The 27,123-nt window shown below is 41.6% G+C and overlaps 1 protein-coding gene across 2 annotated transcripts in view; it reads left to right on the top strand.

Moving 5' to 3' along the window:
• The window catches only part of Stpg4 (sperm-tail PG-rich repeat containing 4), a 36,302-nt gene that overhangs the window by 5,447 nt on the left and 3,732 nt on the right, over nt 1-27,123 (top strand). The window contains exons 4-5 of one of the 2 annotated variants that reach the window (XM_010615789.2): nt 7,338-7,402; nt 7,982-8,036. The exons of the other annotated variant lie outside the window; for it this stretch is intronic. Of the exons in view, the coding sequence (XP_010614091.1) occupies nt 7,338-7,402; nt 7,982-8,036 (120 nt within the window). The remainder of the gene's footprint in view (nt 1-7,337; nt 7,403-7,981; nt 8,037-27,123) is intronic. 2 annotated transcript variants of the gene reach the window in all.

The raw sequence follows: 27,123 nt of genomic DNA, 5'->3' as shown, positions 1-27,123 counted from the left end.
TTTAAAAAAAAAAAAAAATTTTTTTTTTTTTTTTGGTAGTACTGGGGATTGAACCCAGCACATGCTAGAAAAATGTTCTAGCGCTGACCTACATCCCCAACTTTTAAAATTTTTATTTTTTGAGACAGTTTCCTAGACTGGCCTCAAACTTGCCATCCTCCCTCCCGCCTTTGCCTCCTGTGTAGCTGAGATTATAGGCATGCGCCACCATGCCCAGCTTTCTCAGTTGCTTTTTGTATGTGTGTGTATGTGACACTGAAAGATAAAATCCAGGGGCACTCTACCACTGAGCTATATCCCCATCCCTTTTTAAATTTTTATTTTCAGAAGACAGGGCTATCCAAGCTGGATTTGTGATCCTTCTGCCTCAGCCTCCCAGACTGCAATTGCTTCTTTCTAAAACATTCTGAAGTAAGCTGAACAGGTGTTCTCTCTACTTTACATGGAAGAAAACTGAGGTGAATAGACACCCTGACTTGTTCTGGACACGTAGGAGTAAATACGTAGGTGAGGCAGCACTTTGACTTGAGAGCTTCTGAGCCCAAATCCAGCGCTCTTTCCAGTCTCCCATGTGCCCCTAAGTGGAGTGAGGGACAGGACATAGACAGGTGGGATCCAAAGGAGGCAACTGCAGGAACAGCATGGCCTTGTTGAAGGCACGGAAGTGACAAGAATATAAACTGTTCAAGGGACTTACTTGGACCTGGGGCTTTGTTCCTTGGGACTTTGATTGCTTGTCTCAGTTCTCTGTACCTTAATATTCCCCATGTGGAAAGAGGCTAATAATTGTCTCCAATTTATGACTTTTTAGAAAGTTCTTGTGACAACCTGGGAAGAAACCCATGGTGACCAGAGGCTGAGTTAAGAACAAAGGGTTGTGGTTGTTGGGCTGAGCATGTGTGTGTCCTACACAAAGGTTCTTCCTGCTGCTTTGCAAATTAGAGCCATGAAACAACAGAATGGTCAGTGTTCGTTGGGTAAATCTTTCTTAATTCACTTCCGTGGGAGAATACAAACATTAAATTATAATTATGCTTTTATGTCTTGGCATCAGGTAGCCTGGCCACATGTGAAATTCTCCTGGACCCCTTAAATGGAAAGTCATTCTTTGCTTTGTCTGCCATTTACTTCCCTCCCTTCTGCTTCCTCTCTTCTTGGGTCTTTATAAGTCTCCAAGAGGGGGCAAAGGGCCACTGTGGAAATGTAGGATGTTGGTATTAAGAAAACTAAAAACCAAGAACCAACGAATTCGCCTCACCTAAAGGAATGAATAAGCCTTCTGAAAACATACTTTTCTTCTTTCTTATCTTTTCCTACCTCCCTCCCACAAAGGAGCAAGCTCCAGAAACTATTTTCTAATTTTCACTTTCCACAGGAAGTGAAATTATGTTCACAAGGGGATATATTCAGATATATCATTGTTTACTCATCTATAAAATGTAAAATTCTGGTGTTTTTATAATAGAACTCAGTAATTTTGAATTTGGGGTAGATATACATTAGTGTTGTTTATTAACATAGAACAGACAACATTCTCAGGCTCCATTTTTTTTTTTCTTTTTTTGCAGTAGTAGGGATTGAATCCAGAACCTTACATACTCTAGGCAAGTACTCTACCACTGATCTGTGTCCCTGACCTTTTTTATTTTACTTTGAGGCCTAGGTTGACCTCAAACTTGTGATCCTCTTGCCTCAGCCTCCCAAGTAGCTGGTATTACAGGCATACCCCACTTAGCTTCATAATTTTTTACAGGGTTTTACTTTGTAGTTCAGGCTGGTCCTAAAGTCACTATGTAGCTTAGGCTGGCCTTGAACTCATGGCAATCCTCCTGTCTCAGCCTCCTGAATACTGGAATTATAGGTATGCACCACCATGCCCAGTTATAATTTTTAATAGAATATTTACTGTATACTCATTGGTGCTGCTTTTTCTTTTTAAAGAGTTTTTACTATTTGAGGGCTTTGCTTATAGCTGAGTGGTACAGTATTTTTTTTTCTTTCTTTCTGGCACCAGGGATCAAACTCAGGACCTTGGGCTTGAGAGGCAGGAGACAACACCACTGAGTTAAATCCCCAACTCAGGAGCAGCATTTTCTTAGCATGCAGGAAGTTCTTAGGTGCAGTTTCTAGTACCAAAACAAAAACAAAAATTTTTTTACTATTCTTAGTACATTTTTCTAAAGCACGTGACTCAATTGGAGATTCTCTATCAAACAGTGGGAGGTGGTTTGTGTTTAAATGTGTATATATGCATCTATATCTGGCTGTTTCAAAAGAGAATTTGTGGTGGTTCCACAATTTTTACAGTAACTTTTTTTTTTTTTTGGTGGTACTGGAATTGAACTTGGGTCCTTGCGCTTGCAAGGCAGGCCACTGAACCGCTGAGCTAAATCCCCAGCTCTACAGTAATTTTTTTCTGATCAGACAATGTATTTTCATTGTAAAATATATGTTTGAAAATGGGACTATCTCTCCTCACATATACAGTCCTGTGGCCTGCTTTTCCCTGGCCTTGCCATCCTCTCCTGGCTGCAGGATTGCTTTCTATTGTTCTTGATGGTTTTAGCTCCTTTTGCTCAATTACTTTCCATGACTTCTGTTATGAGGTCAGTATAAGTAGATTACTTTCCAACAACCTGGCTTTTCACTTTCTTGATCTCTCTTCTGTCTTAGGCCATCATTTCTCAGATTTCAAGACCCATAATCATAACCGTGTATAATCTCAGTTATATGAACCTTTCTCTGGCCTTACTTTAGTACCCAACAATTTTCTCCTTTGTCTAACCTATGACCCATTGATTCTCCTGCCTTTTCACAGCCCCTCTACCCACTGCTGTTTTCCTTGCAAAACTTAAATTGCATGGTTATCATGATGGTCACTTCCCACAAACCCTGAATATTTCCTTAGCCCTGACTACTCATTTTACATGGTTGGCAGAGCCAGCACACTCTGGTTAAATCTAACTGCAGGCCTGTGGCTGCATCCATGTGGCTGGGTAGTCTTGTGTTTTTTGTTTTTTGGTTTTTTTTGCTTTGTTTTTTTTGTACCGGGGATTGGACTCAGGACCTTGAAGGCAGGTGGCGGCACCATTGAGCTAAATCCCTGGCCCTGGGTAATCTTGTTTTAAACCCGCTACCTCTCCTGGGCCCTGAGTGTATTTGCCTACCTTGTTTACTTCCCTGTTCTCCTAGGTGGCCCTGTTCATCACACCTCCTCTCTCTTCAAATTTCCCACACCTCTTTCTAATCCTCCCTGTTGGTTCTTCTTCTCAGCTGTCTTTGCTACCTTGCTCCTTCTCTGGTCTGTTCATCTTGGAATACCCCATGAATTCAGACCTCTTCTTGGTCCAGTTGCTTTCCCTGCAGTCTCCAGGCCCTGAGGACCATCTATTTGTCAGTGATCAGCAAGTTTCTGTCTCCTGCCTAGACTTCTTCCTGGAAGGCAACTGACTTTTTGTTTTTCCACTTGCATCTCTGATCTAGGGTTTCTCCCTATTGACGTTTTGAGTAGCTTTGCTATATTATATATAACATGTAGTGTATTCCTGGCCTTGTCAGATGCTATTGGCAATCTCCCTCCCAGCTATGACAACCAAATATAGCACCAGACATTGACAAATGTCCTGTGGTGGGCAAAAATGCTCCTGAGTGATAACCAAAGATAAAGGCATTGTGATGATGTGTATGACTTCTGAGTGACTTTTCTCAGGATCAACAGGCCTACTGTGAATTGGATTACTTTCTTGATTTCTTTCTCTGAAAGTTCATTATTGGTGTATAAAAATGCTACTTTTTGTATGTTGATTTTTTCTTGATACAGGGGATGGAACTCAGGACCTTGGGTATGTTGATTTTGTACTTTGCAACTTTGTGAAATGTTTTCCAGGTCTAATAATCTCTTGGTAAAGTCTTTAGATTTTTCTATGTATAGACTCATGTTTGTCTTTGATTATCTTTAATAATCTGTGATTATCTGATAACTTATTTTTGTGAATTTCCCTAAGCCAAAGATGAGATTTTTTTTTTTTCTCCAGAAGAGGTTTACTTTTGTCTGCTAGTGTTCAGCAGAACCACCAGGCTAGGGCCACTAGCAGTGCTCCGCTTATGTCTTTGTGGACCTCTCCAGTGAGGATTTACAGCTGGAAAGTAAAGAATAGATGAGTAGCATGCACACTTTTTTTTTTTCATTCTGTAGATTTTGAATTGTTTTCAGTGTAAAAAATAATACTCTTTTCAATCATGCTCATTAGTAAAGAACTAAAAAAAAATTTTCCAACTAATAGTTTTGTTCTCTAAAATGTTTTCTTTCTTTACATGTACCATGCTAGAAATTCTATTGTTCCCAGGTTGGGAATATTTCAGTGAAAGTCACAATTAAACGATGAAGTTAAACATTGTTCTTGACTTCTGTCCTGGTTAGCTTTAGTATTGCTTTGGAAGATGAAACTCATGTGAAAGGAAACAAATGTGTCCATCCTGTCCCCTCCCTGCTCCAGTATCTGTCTCAGGTCAAAGCAAGTAGCCACGCAGGAGCACTAGCTCTACTACAGAGAAGTTACCTGGTTGGGTAGGGAGGGTGCTGGTCACTTAGAAGACTCAAGATTTAACTATTTGGATGGCACAGAGCCAAAGTAGATCACATGCAATAATTCCTTGTTCATGTAAATGAAAAAATATGGCCCTCAAAGTTAGCTTCTTTTGAAATATTTTTGAGGCTGAACTCAGAGAGCCACTACAAAGGCTCTGACTGTCCTATACAGATAAGCCAAGTGTGGCGAATGACAATGAAGTCTGGAAGTTGAGTATGGAAAACTTGTGGTTCTTGTGGAAATTACAAGAACAGTGTCATTGGTACCACTAGACATGTTTCTTTTGTGAGAAAGTCCTGTGGTGTCTGTTTCTCAGACTCAAAGATACCTGGGCAGTGAGTCACTGATGTTCTTCTGCAACATGGAGCTAAGATCCTTTGCTCCTCAGAGAGAACGGGCACAGCATGAAATTTCTGCCAGTGGTGCCTGGAAATACTGCGCCTGCCAGCCCTTGGCTGCACTTGCCGTTGCATTATTTTGGTAGGGCTTCTAGAGGGGTGAGAGTCAATACTGTTCCCCCTTTTTGTGGGACTGTTCCCAAAATAGTGTCATACTGTTTTCTGGTTTCCAGTTCTGCATGTAAATTGCAATCCAACCCATTAACAGGTTGAAAGCTAAACAAGCTGAACAGTTAACACTTGTTAGATCAGCAAGAGAAGTCACAGGGCAAACTGCTGCCCACAGCACTGGAGAAATCCAGACAGGCAGTCCCTTCACAAGTGTCTGACTACTCAAGACTTTATGGAAAAAGTCAGCTTCCTCTCAGTAGTGCTAGATGGAAAAAATGGGCAGTACAATAGGACAAATATGGATGCTGCAGGCTCAGAGTTCCTTTCCAGACTAGCAGGTTTCCCATGAGAGCTTTGTTACAGAAATCTTATGTGATTGCTGAGTGTAGATGGATAAACAGCTGCTTTAAAGCTCCCCAGTTTCAATTGTTTTTTTTTTTTTTTCTTGAACATGGGTGGGAGAGGAAGAAAGAGTGAGGGAGTCAGGACAGAGAGGGAGGGAGGGGGAGAGAGAAGCATATAATCATACTTTAAAGTGAATGGAGGGCCGGGGATTTAGCCCAGTGGTGCTGTGCCTGCCTGGCAAGCACAAGGTCTTGAGTTCGATCCCTGGTACCAAAAAGAAAAAGAAAAACCAAACCACAACAAAAAGTGAATGGAAAGCAACATCCAAACCATCTTCAAAATCAAGAAATGGGACATTGCTGCTCCCACAAAAGCACTCTGCATGTTTCTGCACTTCTTAAGTGTGATATGAAAATACCTTGGTTTCCTTGGTGTTTATTATGTTGAATGGACAATTAACTAAGCATGGGTGCATCAGGACAGTGTGCACATTTCATCATAAAGTTTGTACTGTTGTTGCTGTTCCACAAAAAGCTGCCTCTGTGATCGAAACTGTGTACTAACATGGGAGAGACAGAGCTGGGTAAACCAGAAGGCCTAACCCCCAGGTGGATGATAAAGATGTGTCATTTTCCACAAAGGCAATATTGTTTCCTAAAGTCTCCGTTATGACAAACACTGGGAAGTGGAGGAAGCTGGCTCCCTGCAGGAAGCAGCCTTCCCAGAATCCTCTGCCACAGCTTCTCCCTGCCCAGGTCCTCCTCTCCACCTTCTGGTCCTGACTCCCCAGCTTCTCAAATCTCTGGGCTAATTTCCACAGCCCAGGGGCAGGGAGCCCCCAGGGAGTGTGCAGCAAGTTTCCCTAGGGCACAGATAGTGTCTCCTGGAAAGCTTCTCCATCTTGGAACACCCTCCTTGGCTGCCCTCTGGAAGTCCTCCCTTCTTAAATGCCTTCCTCATATCTTGTCATCTTCATTGTCTTTGGCTCACCCAACTTCCTTTATTTTGACTTTGCTTCAGCATTGACTCCAGTGTTTTCTGTTTGGATTGTTTCTCGCGTGCCTTTACTCTGGCTGGTCAGGGACCACCGACCACATCTCTCCTCCACTGTATTCCCCACCACCAGCGCCATGCTGGGGACCCAGAGCAAGCCACAAAGGGTGGAACCAATTCGTTGAATATAATAAATTCAAAATGTTATCCATTTTCTGGGTGCGGTGGCACATACCTGTAATTCCAACACTCTGGGAGGCTGGGGCAGGAGTATCAAAGTTGGAGCCCACCCAGCCTGGGTGATTCAGCCATTTTTTTCTCTCATTGAGTTTATCGGTACATTTTAGGTATACCGTACAGTTACATTTATTATTGGGATCTTGTACCTTTACATACAGGTCTTGGTTCTCATTTTCCCCATACCCTTGCCCTCCCCTCCCTCCTCCTCCCTTCCCTATTTACAAAAACTTTATTTCCATTTTTTCGTTTTCTCATATTTTTTTCTTTTCCCTTATTTCCTCTGTGGTTCAGCAATTTAGACCCTGTTTCAAAACTTTAAAAACTTTAAATAGGGATGGAATATAGCTCAGTATGAAGCCTCTGGGTTTAATCCCCAGAAATGAAAAAAAAAAAAGTGACCAATTAGCACTTTCCCATGCACCCATCTCAGGCATGTTTTCTATAAAATTCACCATGAAAAATTAATACACGTTGATGGTTTTGAAGCTCCACCTTTCAAAGTGTACATTTCCCACTATTGAAGTAGAAAATAAATGATGCACAGAAAATAAATGGTAATATTGTGTGTGGCCTTAAAGGACTATGAATGACAGATAATGATAATAATAATAATTTTATGACCTGTACTAATCTGTTTTCTTGTCCGTGTTCTTCTGTGTAGTCACTTCGGCTTTCCCCGGGGCAGTATGAGGTTCTTCCTGAACCAGTTCCCAAGTACCCTTCCAGGTAATTAAGTACTTATTAGTTAACTTACTTTTACCCAGGCACAGTAGCAGAGACTGAGACAGAAGGATTACAAGTTTGATGTCCTCCCAGGGAAATTAATGAGATCCTATCTCAAAATAAAAAATAAGGGCTAGGGGTGTAGCTCAGTGGTAGGGCACTTGCCTGGCATCCTGGGTTCCATTCCCAGTACTGCAAAAAAAAAAAAAAGTTACTTTTAATCATCTCACTTAGGTCTATTTACATATGTACTTACATACTAATATCACAGCTTTTAATATTCCTTTTTTTTTTTTTTGAGACAGGGTCTCACACCATGTAGTTGAGACTGACCTGGAACTCACTATGTAGGCCAGGCTGGTTTCGAACTCACAGTGATCCTCCTTCCTCAGCCTCCCGAGTGCTGTGATTACAGGCATGCGCCACGACACCCAGTTTATTTACAGCTTTTAAACCTCACCCAGGCATCTCCTATCCAGGTTGTCATTTTTAAATATGTAACAAGAGGAAGTAAATTAACAAAGATCTTCACTTTTAAAAATATATTTAGAAAAATCAGTGTTTTCTTTTTTAATATTTTAGGAACTTCGTATTTCGTTCTGCAGTTCAAAGATTCCCTACCACCTATTTCATTCCTGTAAGTGTAATGTAGATGGTTAACTCATGATGAATTTGATGAATACAATGTACAGTGATTCCTTTTGATATACTAACATTTTGCCTATGATACTGATAAGCTATGAATGGTTAATGCACTTGACTTAAGATATACTTAAAGTATACCTGAAGATACACTGGGAATTTTCATGTAAATAACCCATTTATGTCACATTATAGAGGAAAATGCCTGGCTCCTTAACTTTGTCAAAGAATTTCCTATACAACATGGTATCATTACTAGCTGTGCTATTGAAAACATCAAGATCCGTGAAGTACTGCACCTGTTAACTTGGTTTAGCCATTCCGCAGTGTATACATGATACATGTATTATAGTTTCTATTTATCAAAGGAAAAAATGACTTTTTAAAAAAGGTCTTCCTGGGCTGGGGATTTAGCTCAGCAGTTCGGTGGCCTGCCTTGCAAGCACAAGGACCTGAGTTCAATCCCCGGTACCAAAAAATTAAAAATAAAAAAATAAAAAAGGTCTTCCTTTGTGCACTGTCAGTGTCTCACCATCAGGCTGAAAAACATGATCAAACATGCTTTCTTAAAATATTTTTCTTCTCACCAAAAACACTACCAGTTAAGCACCATTTGGTGCCATAAATCACAGCACAGCAGCCTCTGCTCCTGCCACCCCCATAATCTGTTTCCTTGAGGGCAATCATTTGCAACTAGTTTAGCCAGTTCTCTGGTGTTTTCATCCCTATTTCCACACAATAGCCTTAATTCCGCTACCATTTTCTTTATTTATTTTTTCAAATTGAAGCACTAGTTCTGTGTATGGAATATGAGCCTGTAGCTCTCAAATCTCCACCACACAAAACCCCTCCTCTACCCTCACTAGTTACATCACACTTTTTAATCTCAAAATATGTGCTGGATATATTTTAATTTTGCTCTTGTTCAGCCATATAGTATATTGCAATTAAGTTTCATGAATTTTCCATTTTCTTGGAGTCAATAACTGCTTTACTTTTGGTTTGCTTAATTTGTTAAGAACGAACTCCACCTTCTCAAGAGAACTATAAATTCTCAAACGGTCAAATACATTCATTGCTTTTACTTTTTGTCTTTTGGAGACAAACCTCCTGGTACTTTCTGTGTTCTTCCTGCAAGCTAGACTGGATGCTTTCTAGCTTGATGTTCTGTGGCCATGGGACATTACTTCACCGCTCTCTTGGAAATTTCTCAGTATGGGTGCCATTTTGGTAGAACGTGGGCCTCAGCAGATTCCCTCTCAGACTTGGCAGTGGCTCCTTCTCTGACAGAGGTTTCCAGGGGGTGAAATGAAAGCTGGTGCACAGGTTGGGGCACAGACACAACTCTCAGGGGATCCACACTGTGGAAGGTTTGAGGAACGCGTGACAAGGCAGTTAGCTTTGTGCCCCTGAAGCAGGATCTTCACATGGGTCTACAGTGTTTGCAGAAGCAGCAGCCCAGACTCCTCTGTGGCACAGAGCAGGAACTCAGCCACAGGGTCTGCTATTGTCAGTGTTGTTATTTTAATACTTCTAGCAAAAGCTCAGGATAAAAAAGCCCTAGGCAAGGAGGAGGCCTAGAAGCTGGGCTCCCCTGCTTGCTTCCTAGGGAGATCTTTCCTACTCGCCTACTCAGAATTCCCAGGCTCCCTCTTCGCATTTATTTTTCCCTGTAGCAGCCCTCACTATCTGATACACTACGTTCTACAGTTTACCTATCCTGTTTTTATCTGTCTCCTCTGGTGGAAAGTACAAAGGCAAAGGCGAGGGCTTTTATCTTTTTGTTTTGTGCTCCCAGCACTTAGAATGTGGCTGGCACATGGTATTTGTTGAATTAGCTAATTAATGAAGCCAGCAGAGATATTCAATGGACTGTTGTGTTAACAAAAAGGGAAAGTGTCTCTAGTTTCTTTTCTTTCAAAATGTGAAATAGTCTGTTTTTAAATATTTTCAATGGCTAGGGATTACACTGCCTGCTTCGCATGCTTAAGGTCCTGAGTTCGATCCCCAGTACCCCCCCAAAGAAGATATACTTAAATATTTCCAAATACATGTACATGAGTTGTGATAAAAATGAACTTTTCTAGATCAGTAGCTAATGAGTAGGCACCAAAAATGAATAATGATATAAATCTGGAAAAATGAGAAGATGTAAAAGTATTTTGTGGTGCTTTGATGGACTATAGGTATTTGTAATAACAATCTTGGATTCTTTTTTTTTTTGTGGTACTGGGGATCGAACTCGGGTCCTTGGGCTTACGAGGCAGGCCACCGAACCTCTGAGCTAAATCCCCAGCCCAACAATCTTGGATTCTTAACCAATGGTACAGTAAATATGGACAGAGGAATTAAGATGATTGAACAGGGCTCATAGACACATCCTAGAATATACAAGAATTTATGCTGGTCAGGACATATGATGAGGTAATAGGGAAAGGGAGAGACAATTAAGTTGAGGAAAAGTGTTAGATTCTTGCTTTGTAATACACATTATAAAAGTTCCACATTAAGCTGGGCGTGGTGGCACACGCCTGTAATCCCAGCACTCGGGAGGCTGAGGCAGGAGAATCACTGTGAGTTCGAGACCAGCCTGGCTACATAGTGAGTTCCAGGTCAGTTTCAACTACATGAAACCCTGTCTCAACCAAAAAACCAAACCAAACCAAACAAAAGTTCCACATTGATTATAAAATTAGGTACTTTAGAAATCATAAAATCTGGAGAAAATATATGAGTATATGTCTAATTTTAGGGTAAGGCAGACTTTCTGAAATAATAGCAATTAATGAAATTTCAAAGGAAATTTGATTACAGAAAGTTTAAATTTTTTGTGTATCAAAGTAAAAACCTGTAAGCAAAGTAAATAGGCAAATGCAAATTAGGAAAAGCATTTTCAATAAACATAGCAGGTGGCTACTGGGGCTATCTCAGTGGTAGAATTTAACTCCAAAACAAAAAAAAAAAAAAAAAAAAAAAAAAAAAAAGTCAGATAAAGTGTCACTGACCTTATTGATAAAATTCTCTTAATATATGGGAACACAGCAAAATAAAAATAAAACAGATAAAGGCCTTGAATGGACAATTCATAAAATGAAGGATTCAGATACCTGTTAAGGGTGGAAGAAATGTTTGGATCTCATGAACATTTCAATATGAGAAAGTAAAGCCTGATCTGAAAGCTCTCTGGATGTAGCTGGTGGTGTAGGCTGAGCAACAGACCCCAGAGGTGTGTTCATATCCTAGGGACCTATGGGAGCTGGGGATCCTGAGACCTCTGAATGTGCCCTCATCTGGGGGAGACTTTGCAGATATGATTCCATTAAGGACTTTGAGATAGGGAAATTATTCTGGATTACCAGGTAGGATCACAATGCAGTCACAAGTGTCCTTGTAAGACAGACTTGGAAGCTACCAGTGGCTGCAAAAGGCAAGAACAGATTCTTCCCAAAAGCCTCCAGAGCAAGCTTGGCCCTGTTGATGCCTTGAGTTGAGCCCAGCAAACAGATTTCCAGCTTCAGGCTTCAGGACAGAAGAGTTTCTGTTATTTATAGTCATTTGCTGCAGCAGCCACACAAGAAGAATATAGGCGGGGATTCTCTGCAGGGGGGTTTCACGGTGGATAGGTGGGTGAGGACTGCTTTTCCCTTAGTGGCCCGTGAAGTACCTTTTCTCTAGGATAGGTAAGTTGCCTCAGAAAGACAGGTCAGCCTTTCCTGGGACACAGGCTGGTTACCAGCATGCTGGGCGCCAAGAGGGGAAGGGGCCTGGTCTCACAGTCAGTGTGGAAGAGCTCACCAGATTTCAGTATGCAGTAAAGGTCCCTGTTTCGCTGTGCCTAGGACTTGAGAGAGTTCAGATCTGTGCTGCCCTCTCCCTAGAAGCCCTGGTCTCGAATGGGAAGGGGCTGAGGTGGGGCAGGACCACGGGTGAGAATGTTCCCCCAGACTTCCTGCTGACAGCCCCTCTCCTCCAAGCGCCTGATGCCTGAACTTCCTGATCCTTTCTTGGGTTCTGCAGAGCCAGTCAACCCACTTCTCAGGGACAAGCCCTCCCTAGGCATCTCTTATTCTCTACCCTGCTAAGGTACTGATTCATACCTTCCCAATGGGTCATCGTCTCTTGTGGGCCATCGTTTCTTCTGGCTCTTTCTGCTTGTGCATGTAGGTGAGTGTCGGGTTATTCGAGAGGAAGAGATACCTGCCTGTGTTCCATTGGCTTTGGTCTTTCCTCTGCCTTTTTCACTGATATCACCTCATCCATTACATTTTATGGATAAAAGTGATTCACTGAGGGCTGGGGGTTTAGCTCAGTGGTTCTGCCGCCTGCCTCAAAAGCGCAAGATCCGGAGTTGGAGCCTCGGTACAAAAAAAAAAAAAAAGTGATTCATTGATTTGGAACACCCTGTCCTTCAAAAAAAAAAGGAAAAAATGAAAAGAATAGTTTCAGGGAAAATGTTCCAAGGCAAAGAATTAGCAAGGCTGTGATTCATGTCTGCCTTAAAACGAATCCCCAAAGCAGGCTTGTGACTTTGGTTCTGATCCATAAAATCGTACAATACAGACCGCAAACTCTTTTGATCCCTGCTGTGGGGCACGACAGCCTTTGGGGTAAGCATGGTGAGGAAGCAGTGCTAGAACTTGCTTCAACCTTTCTCGCAATAAATGCATCCATCCTTACATGGGTCACTGGGATGTGCTGTGCAGCATTTGTCTGAGAAACTCATTTGGTCAATTTTTATCATTCAGTTTAATTATTCTGCAAATTAACATTACAGGCATGGAACTGTCAAGGATGCTTAGCTCTGGAAGAAACGTCATAAATCAGCGTTGGCAATGACTCTGATTACCATTTACTCAGCGTTTCTTGATGCCAAGAACAGCTCAGTGACGGCACAGTCATAATCCCCACACCTCGGTGAGGTGGTTTTTACTTAGCATCTTAATTTGGTAGGTCAGGAAATGGAAGCTGCCTGAGGTCACGCAGTTAGTAAACAGAAGAGTCAGGCTTAGACCCAGTCCAGGCGCTCAGCTCAGCTGTCCTGCTCAGGGAGCCAGCAGGATCAAATAACCACAGGGAGCTGATCTGGGGCCAAGGCCAAGAGGTTGATGTTGCACCTATTTGTCCTGTAGAACTACAGGGCGGCTGGGAATTTGAGAGGTAAGATGAGGGTTAGGCTTCAAAACCTGGTAATAAATGAAAACTGTATACAGAGAATGACCTGGAGGCCCTGCATCCCTCTTCTCACATGTGAAGTGAGCCCCTGAAAATTTACCCCGCAGGCACAAGATTGGTAGAGCTGGTACAGTGGTTCATGACTGGTCCCAGGAACTTGGAAGGTCGAGGCAGGATGATTGCTTGAGCCCAGAATTCAAGGCCAGCATGGGTAACATAGTGAGCTCCTGTCTCAAAAAGTGAAAAGGACTAGGGGTGTAGCTCAGCTCTAGAGTGATTACTGAGCATGCCCAAGTCCCTGGGTTAGGGTGGAAAGGTTGGTTGAAGATGGTTCCCCAGAGAGTTCAGTGAGCCTGTAGGAAAGAGGTACATCCTGACACTCAGGTGCCCCAGCAAACAACACTGGGTTATCATCCAGTTATCTCAGCCATATACCCAGAACTTCCACTAGGCTGAATGGTTTCCTTAGATGCATGAAGGAAACCTCTATCATGAACAAGAGATGGAGAAAAACAGAGGATGGAAGCCTGGTAGAAACAGAATTCCATGAGGAGAGGGGGGGGGAAAGTTTGAAAAGAAATACAATTAGTATCCACAGAGAGAAGAGAAAGGAAAAATTACTTTAACCTAGGATTCTGTGTTCAGCCAAACTATCAATTATGCAAACAAAATTTAAACATTTTCAAACTTGCATAAAAAATTACCTCCCATATACCTTTAAAAAGATGCTATGCAAGATAAAACATAACAAAAAAGGGACCAACTCCAGAAAGGGAACAGTGGGATCCAGGAGAAAGCAGATTCATGTGGGAGAGTAATGAAAAGACTGACAACTGTGCAGCAGGCTGAGAAAGAAACCAATCACACTGATAAAGAAAGTAGAGAACTCCAGTAGGAGAGGGTCCAAGTAAAACAGAATTCAAAGAACTGGGATGTCATAGGGAAAAAATTTTAAAAATATTGCAGAGCATGGTAGCACATACCTATAATCCCAGAACTCAGGCAGCTGAGGCATAAGGATTGCCCTGAGTTCAAGACCAGCCTGAACTAAAAAATGTGCAAATGAAAAATGAAGGCACTAACTCCAGGCAAAACAAAGGGCTGTACAAGAAAACAAATCCTATTACAAAACTTGGCTCTGCAAAGAATAATACTATTAAGTAAACAGTTGATTGTGAATTAAAATAATATTCTGAGTGGATGCAGGTCATGGGTGGAGCAAGAGAGCTATATTCTTATTCTAGGAAGCAGTCAATGGGTAATTTCTAAAATATAAATTAGAAAATAACAGTGATGTACACTGTTTAGTAATAAGCTAACTGCCAGAAAAATAGCTAAGAGTTGCTTGAGATCTCTTAGAGCCAAGTTCAAAAGATATTTCTAAGAATGCTAGCTGTGAGAATAAATCAGTAAATTGATATTTTGATGAAATTCTACGTTCACCATTCCATGCTGCATGTCACATTTATTTAGAAAAGAAAAAAAAAAGTTGTCTTAGGAAATAAAATTGGGGAAGAGACCAGATTTCTATTTTTCATTAAAGCCTTTTTCTCCTTTCCTTCCTTCGTCCTTCCCTCTCCATGCATCCTTCCTCCAGCTCCCTCCTGTCTCCCTCTCTCTCTTCCTTCCTTCCTGTTTCTTCTTTTGTACTGGGAATTGAACCAAAATAAAATAACCACCATAAATAAAATAATTTAGAAAGTTTGGAAATTACAGAAGCAGTTAAAAAGTTTCTAATTCCCTATAATGTTATTATCTATACCTAAAAATGTATCAATACATGTGGTGCTATTAAAACGTTTCTTGTTATTCATAACCAATAATTTTAATTTTCTCTCTGCAATTTAAGAAACATAGCTGTGATCATAGCACACTATAATTTTTCACTTAGCATATCTCACTTTCGTATTACTAAAAATCTTTTTTTTAAATTATTTTTGAGATAGCATCTTGCTCTGTAGTTCAGGTTGGCTTTGAACTCACTGTGTAGCCCAGGTTGGCCTTGAATCAGCACAATCTTCCTGCTTCAGCCTCCAGAGTGCTGGGATTACAGGCTTGCACCATCATGACTGGCTCTTATTTACAACATAAATTGTTGTATCATTTATTCAGTAATTCTCCTGGATTCTTCTCATTTTAAAAAATTTCCTTGGGGGAGTACAGCGGATTGAGCCCAGGCCTTGACCATGCTAGACAAGCAATCTACTACTGAGCTACCTCTCCCGCCCTTTTTAGTTTTTAATTTGAGACAGGATCTTGCTGAATTGCTCGGATGGTCTGGAATTTATGCTTCTCTTGCCTCATCCCCTACCCTGAGTAGTGGACTTATGGGCATCACCACCTTCTATCATTCTCCCATTCATGATTATTCTTGTTTTCAGTTATCCCATATACAGGAATGTTCATTGTCCAGACATAAATTGACCATAACCAGACCTATTCATGTCAAGTTATTTTTTTTTTTAATTTTTATTTTTTTGGTACGGGGGATTGAACTGCGGTCCTTGGGCTCGCAAAGCAGGTGGCGGAACCACAGAGCTAAATCTCCGGCCCCATGTTATTTTAAGTGAGATCAGAATGTTAAGGCAGTCAATAAAGTTTGATTTAGATTTTATGTTAAAAAGTTAAACTAAAAATTATATCTCATAACTGCAATTATATATGAACTCAGATTTACAAAAATTGTTTTGATTTTAGTATTTCTTCTGACAGTGTGATGATATGGTGACATCTTTTACGTTTGACATTCAAATGAAATCACCGAGGTCAAACTTCAGGAAAAAATTTTGAAATTTCATTGGTTTTCCTAAGGGCATCTCTTTAATATTTTAATTTTTGTATTCAGGATTAAATCCAGAACCTTTTTTTTCAGTGAAGGTCTTGCCAGGTTGCTAAGTTGCCAGACAGGTGTTGAACTTGTGATTCTTCTGCCTTAGCCTCCCAAAGTGCTGAAATTACAGGTGTGCGCCACCATACTCAGTTTAAATCATTCTTTTTGAAGTAACTGCAGTGTCACAATTCTTGTCTGTCTTCTCTCAATTGTTAACTAATCTCTGCTAGGTTCTCATGGGGCCAATCAGAAGCTTCTTCTGTGATTTAGGTATTTCTCCATCTCTTTCATCAACCTCCTGACAGTCTGGATTTTGGGGTTAAATTTGCATCTTCAGGCCATGGATTTAGCTCAGTGGTTCTGCCACCTGCCTTGCAAGCGCAAGAACCAGAGTTTGACCCCGGGTATCAAAAACCAAAAACAAAAAACAAAACCTTCACATCTTCCCTTGAGGTGGATTTGCATTTTATTTGCAATCTACTGTTGGACAGTCCTTTTTCAGGAAGAAGCCAGGTGTGGTGGTGCGTACCTGCGATCCCAGTACTCAGGAGGCTAAGGCAGGAGATCACTGCAAGTTTGAACTATGTAGCCATCCTGGGCTACATAGTGAGTTCAGGGCCAGCCTGAACTACACAGTGAGACCCTGTCTCAAAGAAAGAAAGAAACAAACAATATGAAGGAGAAAAACTGACAAATACATTAACCTGCAATGCTGGATGCAGGGGTAAGCAGGGAGAGATTTGAATGGTCAGTTCACTGGAGAGTTCTTTTGTGTTATAATAAGTTTTGTTCATACACAACTTCGTTTTGCAGGAAAATTAGTAATCAGTAATCAAATGGAAAAAATGAATGCTCTGATAAGGCTCAACACATGAAATCTTCTAAATTAAGGAATCATGATTTATGCATCGTCACAAGCAGCACTTACTAGAGGTTGTATGTCGGTCCTTGACACATTACATCAGCGATGAATAGAGTATAATTTCTCTAAATCTGTATAATTCTTTATTGTTAAGAAAGCATTAATTTGATAGTAAACAAAAAAGATATCTCATTATTTTAACTTGATGTGTTTGAGCAGGAAGTCCACACTCTAGCTATTTGTTAACCAGGTATTGGGATCCACTCTAGAGACTTACTTTCTGGTCACAATCTTTGCTTATTAGGTGGAATTGTAGTATTCTTTTGTTATTGTCGTTGGTTTGAATAAACTCTACAGTAGAGATATTAACATTTATATTTGCTGAAGTTTTTTGGGATTTTGTCTTTTACCATTTTTGGCTTTATGTATGTAGGAAGTTTGCCAGGGATTTGGCTCAGTGGTTCTGCCACCTGCCTTGCAAGTGCGGTGGCCCGAGTTCGATCCACGGTACCAAAACAAAGCAATATATATATATGAAGTTAAATGTAAAAAATTTATGTCATCAGATGAGGTAGTTTGTCATCACTTTCTGGAATACAAATCTCATGACAGAGGGAGTGTGTCTGAATTTATTCATCAATATCCAGCTCATTATATAAAAAGATGTGCTGACAAACCTATGTACTTTCCCTTTTTTTCCTTTCCCCTTTAAAAACATTTGCTCTACAGACGTGGTGCACAGTTTAATTCCCTTCTAATTTTTAATTTTGATTTTTAAAAAAGCTTAACTCTCTAATTCTTCTGAAGTGTTTTTTATTTGTCTGCGCAGTAGGATCGGGCTGTCATCTGAGCCTGGCTCACTTGCAGGAGGCTGCCTCATTGGCGGTGTAGGTGAAACCTGCAATCGCCCGAAATCTGACCCGTAGATCTGGTGCAATACAGTACAGGCCTGCGTTCCTTGGCTCCCTTACAAGAACCAGGCCAGCTATAAAAGATACATAGGAGTGTGTCTCTTTTCTTCCTGTCATCTGTGGGAGAAGCACTTGGCAGTTGGTTAATCAGCTATACATTACAGTCTCTTCTCAAAAATGACACGTAGTGTAGGCCAGCAGAATAGATCAGTCTGAGTTTTAGTAGCGAGTTTAGTTTCTGCTTTAGCTTTGAACTTGAAAACCCTCTATCATGTGCCCGGAGTCCTTTCAGTGTGGAGGAGCCATGCTCACTTGTTTTAGGATAAAGCAAAAGACAAACTTGGCAGATGTCTTGTTCCGTGTCAGGGTTTTGACACAGAACAAGGGGTGAGTTGTAGTTTATCCCAAAAGCATAGGTGGTTTTTGGGAGAAGCAATCAGTAAGGAATTTATCTAGTTGGAAAATGGAATTTTAACCTTCAAATTAGCAATGTAGAGTTGTATACTATTAGCTATTTCAGTTATCGTTGAAAAAATGATAAGGGGGGATGGGATAAAATAATTTTTTTAAAGGAAAAAGTGATTGATAATGGATAAGCATATTTTTTGTCCACGGGAAATATCGTATTTATGTGTGTGCATTCAGCAATGCCAGAGGACATACAGTAATCTACTCTAAGTAAAGGAAAAATTTGTTTTGAAAGCTCCCACTGTTCGTCTTTAGCTCTTTGACAAAGATCAAACCCTGCGTGTCCCAAGAGCAAAGGTGCAGGTCATTCTTACCAAGCCTACCGGTCCTAGGCATTCTCATCCAAGAGAGCTGAGCAAAGCAAAATTTGCCATTTGTGGTCTCTCTTCCCTTTTGGCCTCCCTTTTGGCTAGTTTTATTTATTTTTTAAATAACTTTAATAAGTTATGCAATCTACCAAAAAATTGCAAGACTATTCTCTTCTGAATGTGTTTCAAAACATGGGCGTTAGAGATATCAGAATTATGCACAACTTCTTTGAACATAGCAGGCTGATAGCTTTAGTGGAATGAGGAAGATTTAATTTTTCCAAATTTTTTTTTCTCCAATATCTGGTTGGAATATGGGCTGTAGCAACTCAGGGCTTTTCTTATCCATTGCCAGTGGGAGTACGTATCTGTATAGCCCTTGAATTAAGTTTAGCAGTATGTGTTGAACTATAAAAATGGTTCATACATTTTAGTTCACTAATTCCACTTTGAGAAAACCCTTCTAAAGTAATAATCTTAACCACAGAAATATTCATCTGTACAAAGACATCAGGGGAAGTTTTGTAATAGCGAGATAATGATAACAACAATTTAATATCCAGCAGAAGGGAGGTGATCTTTAGTAGTCCGTATCCACCCAAAGGAATATTTTGCAGCCGTTTAAATAATTATTGTAAAGTTCATAAAATAGTTCTCCAAACCTTTCCGATCTACTGTGTGGAGAAAAAATGCAGGATGTAAATTAATACATATATTAGGGTTAAAATAAGATAGGAAAGATCATGTATATAATAGCACTTCAGCTTAACCAATAAAAGCATTTTGGTACATTTCTATGACTAAGGGTGTTTGATTTTTCCCATACTGTCTTTATAATTTTTCAAAATATAATTTCAAAGCCAAAAATAATGTTTGAAGGGAGCCATCTAAATAGTCAACAGGAAAACATTTTATTTAAATAAAAAGTCACCCTTACTACTCCCTTTATGTGTGCGTTCAGCAATGCCAGAGGACATACAGTACTCTAAGTAAAGGGTCTCCAAGTTATTCATTGCTCTAAGTAAGTGTGACATTTGGACTTTGCTGTGATTTGCTAAGCAGTCTTTACAGTTACCATTTCTCATAGTTGTAACACCCGTGCACACACACACACACACACCCCTTTCCTGACGGTGGAAACAAATCTTACAATATCAAACTAACATGTGTTTTTCTTATTTGAGGTCAGAAATATTTCAAGGTGTTTCTGTATTTCTTAAAACCAGACAGGCCTATAAATAAGGAAAATATTTAAAAACCAGGAAAGCATCTGTACAGATACACATCATTATGTGGTGGGCCTGTTTGGGTCACATTTCGTAGAGTAGCTGTCAGAGCGGCTGTCAGACCTGTGCATACACTGTGGATTAACACTAGTAGTAGGGAAGAATGCTTAATTCATCTGGCTGTTTTTGCATTTAAAGAATAAGTTCAATTAAAGGCTAAACTGACAATTTGAAAGTCTGCGGGGAGCAGAAAAATAATAATTATGATTGAATAAAGCAGAAAATTGACTTCTACTTGAATGGAATCTGGAAGTGAAGATGATCAAAGCAGATCCCAGTTACAATGTCCTCAAACTGGCTTTCACTTAGAGGCAACATTTTTAGAAAACATAACGTTTCACATATAGATGGTTACCAGCATACAAAGGCTCTTAAGAAAAAGATAATCTATCCTCACAATTTTTCTTCCTAAGAAACATCCAAGGGCCAGGGATTTAGCTCAGTGGCACCTAGCGTGCCTGGTAAGCGTGAGGTCTTGAGTTTGATCCCCAGTATTGGAAAAAAAAAGTGGGGAGAAAAAAAAACATCCATCCAACTTTGCCCATGGCAATACCATCAGCAGCATCTGCTTGTGTCCTGCTGTGAGTGCAGCATTTCCTGAGCCCCTTTCTTATAATAGCATCTTGTCCGGGAACCGAGGGAAAAAAAAACAAAGAATGAAATAGGACTTTTTTTTTCCATTGCAAGTGACAGAAGTCCATCCCAAATTAGCTGAAGCAAAAAATAAAAACAAAGGTGGGTGGTGTCTTAGTCCATTTTCTGTTGCTATAACTGAATACCACAGACACCATCAATTAGTTTAAGAACCGTTGGGCTGGGGATTTAGCTCAGTGGTTCTGCTGTCTGCCTCACAAGCACAAGGACCCGAGTTCAATCCCTGGTACCCACCCCCAAAAAAGAACTGTCCCCTAGGTAACTTTGTAATTATGAGACATTTAGATTTTAAATTAGTTAAAGAATAATAGAGTATTTGATGTGGAAGTATATAGGATTCCTCACATAGCTCTTAAATTCTCAATAGTCAATGTTTATTGTTTGAAGAACAGGGTGATAAGTGAAAGATATGAAGAGGTAGAAATCACTTTAGTGATTAGTACTCTTTAAACTCCAAGATCTGTTTCTATTTGACTTGGAAAAATTTTTAAAAAATTGTTTTGGCTCTATCACAATTCAGAAAATTCTGGTTTCACTTAGAATTTAGTAAAACCTCCTCACTGGTGTATAGATGTTGCCCATCTATACAGACATGAAGGAAGCAGTCTCCATCCTACCCAGTGAGCTTAGTTATGGGAAGAATAGGGAACGGATGTTGGGAGGTAACACAGTAGACACCTACTCCTTGGCAGAAATAAGACGGTGCTTTTGCCCTCATAGACAAAGGGAGTCATCAGGTGCCAGAAGCAAGAAAATTGAAAGATTGCGTTCAGGATTCCTTCCTTCTCGAGGCCCTCTGCTGCCTCCAAGCCTGAGCATGAGGGTTGTCCCAGGTGCTCAGTGGGCAGCAGTCAGGATACACTGGGTCCCAAGTTCCTGCCAGAAGGACTGCCTCAGCCTTCAGTGGCTCAGCCTCCTGCTCCCGGGTTCCCCTAGGAAATGGATGGTGGGCCCGTGAGCACTGGCAGCGTTTCTAAGTTACTGGTTGGGTCCCCGGGCCATGTGTCCCTGTAAGGTGGCACTGATACAGTGTAAATGCTATAGATAGTTATACCATACTGTTTAGGGAATAATGGCAAAGGAAAAGAAAAAGCCTACATATTGAGTACAGACACAGTTTCTAAATATATGTATATATTTTTTTATCCTGCGTTGGTTGGATTGTGCATGTACAATGTGTGGAACCAGACCCTGATGGTAATGATTGACGTTGGCATGGGTGTCCCTCAGCTCAGCCCAACACTGGTCTGTGCCTGGCTGGCTGGTGGCTTTAGTCTCCAGCATTCTTTCTCCCTTTCCATGGAACTCCTGCCTTTCTCCAAGGTATAGCTCTAGGCGGCCCTCCCAGCAAGCCCCTTCAGTCACAGTGCCCGGTAAGCCCTCCTACTTGTACCACTCACTTCATATCCAATTCTTTTTGGCCAGTCTGTTATGCTGTTGTTTTTTAATTCTTGTATTGTTACTGAGGCTGAGTTTTTGTTCTTATCTTCACTAGACTGTGGGCACCCGGAAGTCTGTGATCCTATCCCCAAATGCTTTTAATGTCTGCCAGAATCCCTGGCATAAATACCTCTCACACAGCAGGTTTCAGCGAATATTTGTGGATTTGACTATTAAGCTTTGTTGTACTAAGATTGGACACTTTCAACCTAGCAGTGGTCCCTAACCCCCTGGGCTCTCCATGATCCAAAAAGTTGAATGGAAGAGAATTCCTACTGTTAACTTGCATACAGATTAAGCAGTTCCAGCAATGACTAATCATCTGTTCTTTGGTCTTTTCTACTAATTAAATCAGCTCAAGTCAGTTACTACTTTTTATGTTATTTTTATAATGCAGCAAATGTGTCTCTGCAGGGTTCAGAGGAATTCATGGAATACGCACCCCTCCTGGGTCCTGCCCATCCTGGCTGCTTAGCCTCCCCATCCCACTGCTTCCTACACCAGCCCCTTACCCTTCCTCTCAGTCTCGGCTCAGAAGTAGTCCCCCTGAGGGGCTTCTCCAGCCTGTAACCAGATGACTGCCCTCTTGCATTGGCCCATCCCTCTGTGTGATCCTCTACCCATTTAGGATTACGCTTTTTTGGAAGACGTATTTTCCATGCTAAAATATAAGCCCATGAAATTAAGAAATGATGTCTCTCTTGTCAGGACTAAGTTCTGCTGCCCAGGACAGAGATCCTAAATAACAATATTATAAACAGGACAGGAGTTATTTCTGTCCTGCGCCAGTCCTTGCAGCGAGTTTAGGGCTGGTGAGTCCTCAGCATCAGATTCTGTTGTGCTGCTTAGCTTCTCCATGGCTTCTGTTCCCATGGTGACAGATAAGACCTGGGGACAGTGGCAGGAAAGAGGGAAAAGCGGCACTGTCTGCCTTCTCCTGGAGATGCTCCTTGGAATTGCACAGCCTCTTACTTCCCTCCTATGCGCCTGAAATTAGTCACTTGGCCAAAGCTGTCTGCTGGGGAGGCTGGGAAATGGAATCTTTACTCCGGGTAGATATGTGCCTAGTTAAAACTTGTTCTGATACTGAGAAATAAAAGAATGGTTATTTGGAGGCAGTCATATGCCACTGTGTTCCTAGCTTCCTGCCCACTACCAGGAACACTGCCTTAGCCACGTGAAGAAAGGAGCTAAACGCTTATATATTCATTTGCTAGAGCTGCTGTAACGAAGTGCGACAAAGGGGGAATTTGTTGTACCCAGTAGAAGAGAAATGTGCTGTCTCACAGTCTGGAGGCCAGAAGTCCCAGATTAGGAAATCATCATCGTGACTTCTGAATGCAGCAGAAGACACGCTCCATGCTCCTCTCCTAGCTTGTGGTGCTTTGCAGGCACGTTTGGCATTCCTTGGCGTCTAGATTTCCCCCTTTGTCTTTACAGGATATTTTCCTTGTGGGCGTATCTCTGTGTCCAGATTTCCTACTTTTTTTTTTGGTACTGGGGATTGAACTTGGGACCTTGCGCTTGCGAGGCAGGCAGCAGAAACACTGAGCTTAATCCCTGGCCCCCAGTGTCCGATTTATTAAAAGTAGGACATTTGGGCCAGGCACGGAGCTCAGTGGCACTGCGGCTGCCTGGCAAGTGCAAGGTCCCAAGTTTGATTCCCAGTACTGAAAAAAATATATGAATGAAGGGACACCAGCTGTCTGGATTCCAGCCCACCCTCATGCCCACATTTTAACTAATTACATCTGCTCAACCTATTTCCAAGCAAGGTCACATTCAGAGATAGTGGAGATTTAAAAGTCATAGGAATTTAAAGTAGGACTTAAAATTTTGGAGTGAGGGTACCATGCAGCATTCATTATAAGTCAACACAATAAAAATTCATAGGGTTTATGAATTTGGGGGTTGGGGCCACAATTCAACACCTTACGGCTTGGTACACATCGTCTGCTCTCACACGGTCCCTCTGAGACACAGGGCATCCACTGCTCTGCCCCCTGCCAGAATGATGCTCGTCCTCACAGATTGACTCTTCCCATCTGCCCAGCCCAGAGCATGAGTGTGTTCTGTGGAGAAGGCCAGGGTTTAGCAGAGGCCTCTCATGTTACAGAGCTGAAACCAAGTCAGTCAAGCTTCTTCTGACAGACTCAGGAGCACCCCAGAAAGGCAGAGGGTTCCTGTGTTCAGAGGTTTTTACAGCAAGAGGACAGCTCCTGGCCCTGGTAACAGCCTGTAACCCCAACCTACCCGGAGTCACACTATGCAACACAGTCCTTGTCTTCTAGGGCTGGCTAGGAATCTCCAAGTCAAATGTCTAGCCCAGCCCACACGCCTCAGCCCCACACCTTGGTCATTCTTTAAGCTTTGTACTTCTGTTTGGTTCTGCCGTGTTCTTCCTGGTGCAATAAAACTCCTATAAGTAAGGTCCAAGATACGATTTTATCTCTAAATCCCCACAGCTCCCGTTGGTTAAAGTTGCTCCCAAGAAGAAAGCAATCAAATAGCACTTTTTTAAAGGGAAGAGGGTGACATCATCATCCGCCAGGAAGCTCAAGCTGGACTCCTGGCTGCAGAGTGGAGGCGTGGGAGCAATAAAAGATTTCCCACAGTTACCGTTGACCTCAAGTTCTGGGACTCTGAGAAGGTGGCAATTCTGTTCTTCCCTGGTGCTCAATGACTATGGTACTTAAAGGTTCAGCAGTGGGAAACCCAGAATTGCCAAAGCAGCATCCAGACAAGGTAAAGGCTTGCAGTTGGACTATGAGAGAGGTGTGGTGTGCTGCTGTGGCATTCTCTCCCACACGCATCATATATGACACAAGGCCCTGGATCACACATGGTGATCCCTGGTACCGGAGGGAGCAGAAATCTCAACATCAGGCAGGACACAGTGTGAGTCTGCATTTTGAGCACCCTCCCATCGGACTGAGCCTAAAACGATGCACCCCCAAGCCCACTGCCCACTTATGCCATCTCCAGGCAGGGTCGCAGCAGGGAGACTGGCTGTCCCAGGACCTTCACGTGACCATCTCACTTAGAGAGTCATAGCTATGCTGTAGCATTCCTGTGGCCTTTGGAATATGTACTTGGGGGGTGTGTCTGCTTCCCTTACATTTCCTCTTAAAGACGGCTTCTGTCACTTGTGGCAGTCATTTCTGTTCCTGTCTCCATGCTTGTAATCCAGATGGCCAAGCACAGGCCAGGCAGTTGCTGGATGGCACCGGGAACATGTTTAGTGATTTCATCAGGCTTCACACCTGGGTTCCCAGGGGACTTGTGTCTTGGACGCTCAGGACTGAAAGCCACATTAGACTTGGGGAGAGAAGAGGGGCTCAGTAGTTCCATTCTTCCTGCAGATAGCTTCAGAGGTGTGGGGTCTTTGTACATCGTCTTCAGCCAGCTCCCCATCTCACTGCAGAGATAGACGACTATGCCCGGAGGTTGCACAGACAATGCCTGCCTGGATGTCCATGGCTTTGCTTTGGTCACTCTCATTTGTTCAGGGCAAATGCAGAGTGGACACTAACAGAAAGCCGCATCCCAACAGTGACCTCTGATGTATGCGACAGTCTGAAATGTTGCCACTTTCATCTCTGCCAGGAGTTGTAAAATTAGGAAGTTCATCCAGCCTTGTGCTTGGTTGGTAATAACAGACTCTGTTCACGGTGAAGTAATCGAGAACGGCAGCCCTGGCCAGAGTAAATGGGTAGGGTGCTTGCCCGGACACCCTGGAGTCTGCAGTCAGGTGCTGACCTTCCAGATCCCCAGGCCCATTTGGGCCAGCTGCAGCTGGTGCCAGGAGGACCTTACCTCATGTGGATCTCTGTTGTAACTTTGGCTTTGTCTTATTTTTATTCTTTCCCAGTTTCCATATTCACTTATTTACATATTAAATATACCTTTCTATGTTTTACAAGCACTCATTTTCACTGTAGAAAAATTAGAAAATGTAGGTGAGCAGAAAAAAGTTTTTTTTTTATTTAACATGCCACCACCTGGAGAAAACTATGGTCTGTGAACACATTCTGTGATAATTCATTCCAAGTTTTTTAATGCACGTATTTTTAAACTTGTACTTTTCACTTACTGATATTTAAGAATAGCATTTATACCTATAAAATTCATTAATATTAGATGTCTGGACAAAAGAATCGGTTTATTCAACCAGGCACATGTCATTGTCCATTTAGCTGGTTTCCAACTTTTCACTTTTGGAAGTAATGTTACATTGAATGCCTTCATATTTGTATTCTCAGTTGTTTGTTACAGTAAATGCCTAAGAGGGGACTGGTTGGATCGAAATAATAAGTATATATTATTTTAAACTTTGTATTATGAAACCTTTAAAAATATATACAATTTAGACAAATACTACATTGAACTCTCACGTACCCACTTAAGAATGATCAACTCCTGGCCTTTTTTCCCCTCCCCATCTATTTTCACGCCCACAATTTCTGCATTACTTAGAGACAGATCCAATACATTGTGCCAGAAAGGCTCAGTTTTGAATTTGCCCTGTTCCACCCCTGGGGCAATCACTAGCTATTTGAAAATGGAAAAAGAAAAAAAATTAGTAGAAAAAAGCTTGTCAGGATTAACCAATGTGGTGTTTAGGACGTTCCCATTTTCCTGTTGCTTGGGACTCATCCTTCACTCCTGGATTCCTGTAGCCCCCACTAGCCAAGCCAATCTCTTCTCTGGAAGGGAGAGAGAGAAAAGAGATTGGTACCGGGGATCAAACTCGGGCCCTTGAACTTGAGAGGCAGGCGGCGGAACCACTAAGCCAAATCCCCAACCCAAGCATATATTTTTCAAAGCTGTTTAGTATTGATATTGATCAAATTTATACTTCTGCAAGCATCATACAGGAGCACTCACACTTCTTGTCAAATCTTTGCGCTTCTTCTCTCCCTCCCTCTCTGTATCTTCCCTTTTTCTTTCCTTCCCTCCCCTTTCTTCCTTCTTCCTTCTGCCCTTCCTCCCTCTGTTTTTCTTTTTTTTTTTGGTCCTAGGGATCCAACTCAGGACCTTGTGTTTGTGAGGCAGGCAGTGGCACCACTGAGCTAACGCCTGGACCGCTTTTCTTGTTTCTTAACCTTTGATAATATTCTGGAACTCATCTTCAAAAAAAAAAAAAAAAAG

The sequence above is a fragment of the Fukomys damarensis genome, unplaced genomic scaffold (assembly GCF_012274545.1).
Source record: "Fukomys damarensis isolate Sample0158 unplaced genomic scaffold, DMR_v1.0_HiC HiC_scaffold_2, whole genome shotgun sequence".
NCBI lineage: Eukaryota > Metazoa > Chordata > Mammalia > Rodentia > Bathyergidae > Fukomys > Fukomys damarensis.
Note: the sequence above shows the minus strand (reverse complement) of the source record. Positions and strands in the feature narration are given on the sequence as shown.